This window comes from Octopus bimaculoides, chromosome 22, assembly GCF_001194135.2.
Source record: "Octopus bimaculoides isolate UCB-OBI-ISO-001 chromosome 22, ASM119413v2, whole genome shotgun sequence".
In the NCBI taxonomy this organism is placed as follows: domain Eukaryota; kingdom Metazoa; phylum Mollusca; class Cephalopoda; order Octopoda; family Octopodidae; genus Octopus; species Octopus bimaculoides.
In genome coordinates, this window is record NC_069002.1 from 6454866 (window position 1) to 6460846 (window position 5981).

A 5981-nucleotide genomic window follows, 5' to 3' on the forward strand; every position below is an offset into this window, starting at 1 on the left:
TGCAAGCATAGAAAAGTGGACCTTAAAATTACTCAAATGTCTTCTACAAGAGCCTCAGGTTTTTCCAAAAGTTGTTTTGAATGAAATTTCATAGGTTGAAGCCATGTTGAAGTCTGTTGCAGCAATGTCTTCCTGTGGTTGTCAGGTAGACTGCATCTGTTGTCCGAATCGGATACATCGACTCCAATTTTTTTTTTTGTTCTTTTTTGCCCTTAACTGTGGAAATCAAATTCATATAACAATAATTTATTTTATTTATTTTATTTTTTTTTTTTTGATGAATGTTATATTTGAAACTATTTTCCATTGCGATATGTCAAGTTTATTGGTGCAGCCCCCTTAGCTTACCAGCCCTGGTCAAATCATCCAACCCATAAACAACACACATTAAATGATGATGATGATGATGATGATGGTGATGAGAGCAAACAGTGATGCTTGGCATAGTCTTTTGACTTGCCAGCATAGAAAGCTGACATTAAATGATGAGGAGGATGATTTAACATCATCACAAGAATAGCTGTGAAATTCAATTATGTCATAAAACGGTTAACGCAACCACCTGGGCCCCATTGAGTACCGTGAGCAGAATCTACTTAGCTGCAAGCTTTTTCACTAGGTGTCCATTCTGAGAATAACTTCCTTTTATCAGTCATAGAGGCCTCAAGAATTTCAAGGCATCTGTCTAAGTGATAATACATTTATAAAAAAAAAAAGCCCAAAATTTTGCACATTCTGAAATTGTAAATCAATATTTTATGTGAAAATTATTTTCATTCTTTTTCTTTATGTCTTTGTTTTGTGTTTATATATTTAAAAAAAAATTTCTTTTGTTTTTAGCATGGCTTGGGGTAGACAGAGCTGCAATTTTTTAATAATTACATTTCTTTTTTAACTTTTAAAAATTGTTGGTTCTGTTTTTTTATCTTTTTTTCTGTTCCTTATATATGCGTGTCAAACCAATGCTATCAAATCTATGCCATTATAGAAAAGTGACATTAAATGATGATGATGATTGTGGGTGCGTGTGTTTGCTTGATTTCAAGTAGTCCCTGTGTTATATAATACGAAAATACGTGGCCCCGTTGGTAGGTTTTTGCGTTTGCGACCAAAACGTTGTGGGTTTGATCCTTGAACTGTGTGGTGCATTGGTTTCTATTTCATGTTGCTGCTGAGTGGAGCCTCACAGACTGTTACTCTAGAATTTTTCAAGACGTCAGTGGTACTTGGCAACAACTGCACCCAACCCTGCATTTATTGGAGATAGAATAATAGGCCAAGAGTGTAATTGAATACCATTGTTTACTACTTACTGAAATGTGGCGGTGGGAAGGTTTGTTTTTTTCACTACCACCACCACCAGCCAGACCCACCACCGTCATCATTGCCGCCATCATCACCACACCAACACCAGACCCACCACCATCACCACCACCAACACCACTTATCTTCCATCCTTGGTGCAAACTAATCGAAAGGACAGAACAAATGTTTCACTGCTTAATCACCTTATGAAACAACCCTCTTATGTGGGTTGCTTGACCCGTTAGAAATATCAGTGAAATCTCCCTTATATATATCTTTGTGTCATGTCTACCGCTTGACAACTAATGTTGGTTTACATCCCCATAACTTAGCGGTTCAGCAAAGGGGAACGGAAGAATAACTACTACGCTTAAAAGATAAATCCTGGAGTTGATTTGTGTAACTAAAACCCTTCAAGTTAGTGCTCCGGCATGGCCACAGTCAAATGATTGAAACAGGTAAAAGAATGAAAGAATATTAAGGGTTTTAGTTGAACAAATCAATCACAGGACTTATTTATAAGTCTAGTACTTATTCAGTTGGCTAAGTTACAGGGATGTAAACACACTAACACCGGTTGTCATGTAGTGATAAGCACAGACACAAAGTCTCTACGACAGGCTTCTTTGAGATTCTGTCTACCAAATCCACTCACAAGGCTTTCGTCGGCCCGAGGCTATAGTAGAAGACACTTGTCTAAGATGTCATGCAGTGGGACTGAACCTGGCACCATGTTATTGGGATGGAAGCTTCTTACCACACACTAGAGAAACTGAGAAACCAACTTTATGCTCCTTATGTAGTAATGTGGTCTAATGATTTATTTTGTTTTTGATGATCACTTCCTGCCTTCCTTCCTTTCAATGTAGAAATGGGAAAAATCTACAAGTAGATTGGATGTATTTATATATCCCTGACTGTAGAGCTATAACTCTAGGCATTTGTGCGTGTGTGTGCTTATGTCTTTCACTAAGCTGGTATTTGGTGCATAAATTAACATGACATTTTGATTGAGAATTTTAATTTAGGTCAGTTTGTCCATTTTTGTTGCAGAATTTCTGTTGAAATGTACTGCCTTTGTTTTAATTAGTTTTCAAAATAACGAATGATTATAAGTAAAATGTCTGTCATTTATTTCCCCCAAAACAACAAAGGATGAAGTAAAACAACTTACCCCATTTTTGAGTCAGTTTTTGGAACTTAGGGTATCATAAAATTTCGATTAGGCATGTGTGTAGGTGTATTTGTATGTACCTTTGGATTTAGTAAGATAACTGTGTCGTTAATTAAGCTGGTATTTTGGTGCATAAATTAACATGAAATGTCAACGGAAGTTTGTAATTTAGATCTCTTTAATCTTTTTTCCCACCATATTTCTCTTCAAATACACTGCCTGTGTTACAATTAATTCTGAAAGCAATGAAGAATTTGTCCTTATTTAGCTGGTGATTGAAGCATAAATTAACAAGAAATTTTGACTGAGGGTTTTAAATTAGATCTCTTCAAGCCTTTCGTCGCCATGTTTCTATTAAAATACACTGCCATTGGTTCAAATAATTTAAAAAATAATGAACAATTGATTAAAAGCTGGTGTTTGAAATATGTATTAACAAAAATTTCAATGGAAGGTTCTGATTTAGATAACTTTAAGCCTTTTGTTACTAAAATAACTTTCTCGTTATTAATTAAGCTGTTGTTAACATAAATTAACCTGAAATTTTGATGGAAGGTTTTAATGAAGATAATTTTAATCCCTTTGTTATTATGTTTCTATTGAAATTCAATGTCTTTGTTTCAATTCATCTTTAATGAATAATTTGATAAAACAACTTTGGTGTTTAGAATATATTTTGAGGGAAGGTTTTGTATATATTTTCAGTGGTCTTGACGTTTGTCAATTGTAAGGACGTGAAGTGGGCCACTCGTGTACAAGACATCTTCACTTATGCCAAAGTCTTGGCGTTACTGCTCATTATCATTACCGGCTTCGTACAGCTAGCTCGAGGTAAGCAAGCACTTTATGTTTGCCTTTTTTTTTGTTGTTGTTGTTGTCTGCACAATTTATGTCGACTGAATTTTGCTCACAAATATTCTATGGTCAACCAGACATAATGAATGAAGATACTTGCCCAAGATGCCACACACTCAGGTTGACATTGGAGCAAGTCGTTGTTTGTGATGTGGACTTTAAATCATATGATCTCAGATGCTCCCATTAATAAAGCGAGGATAATTGATAGAAAAAAGCTAGAAGTAGGAAAGTCTAAGTGAAGGTCACTCAGTAATTAATACAACTATTGATTTACTGGATTAATTAGTGTTGTTAATTTTTATGCTGCAATACTCTAAGCATTGTACTTTGTGCAACATTGCACAGCAATTACACTCTTTCTTTTACCCTTTTACTCTTTTACTTGTTTCAGTCATTTGACTGTGGCCATGCTGGAGCACCGCCTTTAGTCAAGCAAATCAACCCCAGGACTTATTCTTTGGAAACCTAGTACTTATTCTATCGATCTCTTTTGCTGAACCGCTAAGTTACGGGGACGTAAACACACCAGCATCGGTTGTCAAGCAATGTTGGGAGGACAAACATATACACACAACATTTATATATACATATATACGACGGGCTTCTTTCAGTTTCCGTCTACCAAATCCACTCACAAGTCTTTGGTCGGCCCGAGGCTATAGTAGAAGACACTTGCCCAAGGTGTCACGCAGTGGGTATAAAAAATTTTTTTTTTTTTTTGTGTCTTTGGTCAGTAAGTATTGTTTCCATTTAGCTTCTGTCTAGAAATCAAAGAAAATGATTTAATTCTCTTCAAACTTTGTTTTTGTGACCTGGATGTCACAGTTTTTGAAACTGAGCGATTTTTCCATTACATTTCCGACAGGTTCGGTGCTGCGTTGCTCAAGCAGAAATATCATTGTGGCAAATAATATTCTGCGCAATACTGCAGATTTGCATATCAGTTGTGTGACCGTAACCACTTGAGCATGTCCCTTAGTGGCTGACAATATGTGCAGTACATTTGATAGAGTAATTTGGATATTAAAGGGATGAAGTTTGTAGGGGTGTAATTTGAGGGAGGTTTGGTTGATGTCTGTACCCGGTCAAAACAACCATGTGGAGGTTCCTTCAGTAGCTCGTTGTTGGTAATGACAGAGGTATTGAGTCTTCTTTATTTTCTATTTTTTTTTCTAGGAAATTTTGAGTATCTTCAGAATTCATTTGAAGACAGTGAAACAGATGTTACGAAAATCGCTCTTGCATTTTATTCTGGTCTTTTTGCTTACAATGGATGGTAAGTAGCACTTTTCGTTATTCGTTCCTCTTTGATTTCCGACAATATCCACAGTGATCTTCGGTAAAATCAATGCTATTGATTTCCTACTTCCACTACCACACACCAGTGGAACTTTAATTAATTGTATATCAATTATATCAACCAGCAAATTAGCTGAATCCTTAGAGCAGTCAATACAATACCTTGCTTGACACTTGGCGTTTCTGTGTTCAAATCCTACCAAGGTCAGCTTCATATTTTTATACTTGTGGGGCTAAATAAAAAAAGTACCGCTCCAATGCAGTGGATTAGCAAAACTGTAAGAACAACTGGATGCTTTGCGGAATTTGTTCTGACACTTTTTCACTCTGAGTTCAAATCCTGTTGTGGCCTACCTGGGTCATAGATTTAACCTGTTACCCAGTTCACTACCTTGGGTGCTTTTAGCAGAATCTACCCAGTTGCAAGTATTCAAACTCAGGGCTCCAGTTTGCAGATACCTTCCTCCCTTTTGTCCACTCAACTGGGAGGCCATATAATGGATTGAGGGCACTGTCTTCACACCTGATTGAAAAGATAAAAAACTACCCTACACTCCCTGCATTTGAGGTACCTTTTAGTCATTGTGTAAGCATGTGACTTACTGGCTAGGATATTCATCTCACAATCATAAGGCTGTGAGTTCAATTCCCAGTGACAGACTGTGTCCTTGAGCAAGACTCTTTATTTCACATTGCTTCAGTCTGCCCAGCTGGCAAAAATGAGTAGTACCTGTATTTCAAAGGAATGGCCTTGTCTTCTTCTGTGTCATGCTGAATTTCCCTGAGAACTATGTTACGGATATGCGTGTCTGTGGAACACTCAGCCACTTGCATGTTTATTTCGCAGGCAGGCTGTTCTGTTCATCAGATAAACATGGAACCCTTGTCACTATTACTGACAGAATGCCAGTTTGTCATTCATTGCAAATCGAATGACCACAGATGAGTTTACTTCGTTAACTCCATACATTTTACAGTCACGATCCGGTACCTCGTTCACCTTGTTCTGTCTAGTGCTCACTTGTTTGTGTCAACTGGTTGCTACGAAAGCTTCAGCGAATTGACACTATTTCCCCCCTCTCTTTCTCTCTCTCTCTCTCTCTCTTTTGCTCCTTCCTAGTTACTCTCACCCACCCTTCTCTATTGTTGTTAAGCCATTTAAATCTCTACAGTGAAAAAGAAAAAATCGTGTTCTCTTCTGGTTCTTTCTTCTTATTTTAACCTTTCATTCCCTTGTACGAATTGACAGCCTACATGATGACCTCACTTAGTGCTGGTGTCAGTGAAAATGTACTCAGTACACACTGTGATGTGGTTTTATATATATATATATATATATATATAT

General features: G+C 36.9%; 1 protein-coding gene across 5 annotated transcripts in view; it reads left to right on the forward strand.

Moving 5' to 3' along the window:
• The window catches only part of LOC106880195 (large neutral amino acids transporter small subunit 1), a 72962-nt gene that overhangs the window by 56071 nt on the left and 10910 nt on the right, over positions 1-5981 (forward strand). For all 5 annotated transcript variants that reach the window (XM_014930048.2, XM_052975853.1, XM_014930045.2 and 2 more), the window contains 2 exons: positions 3185-3310; positions 4514-4613. In XM_014930048.2, the coding sequence (XP_014785534.1) occupies positions 3185-3310; positions 4514-4613 (226 nt within the window). The remainder of the gene's footprint in view (positions 1-3184; positions 3311-4513; positions 4614-5981) is intronic.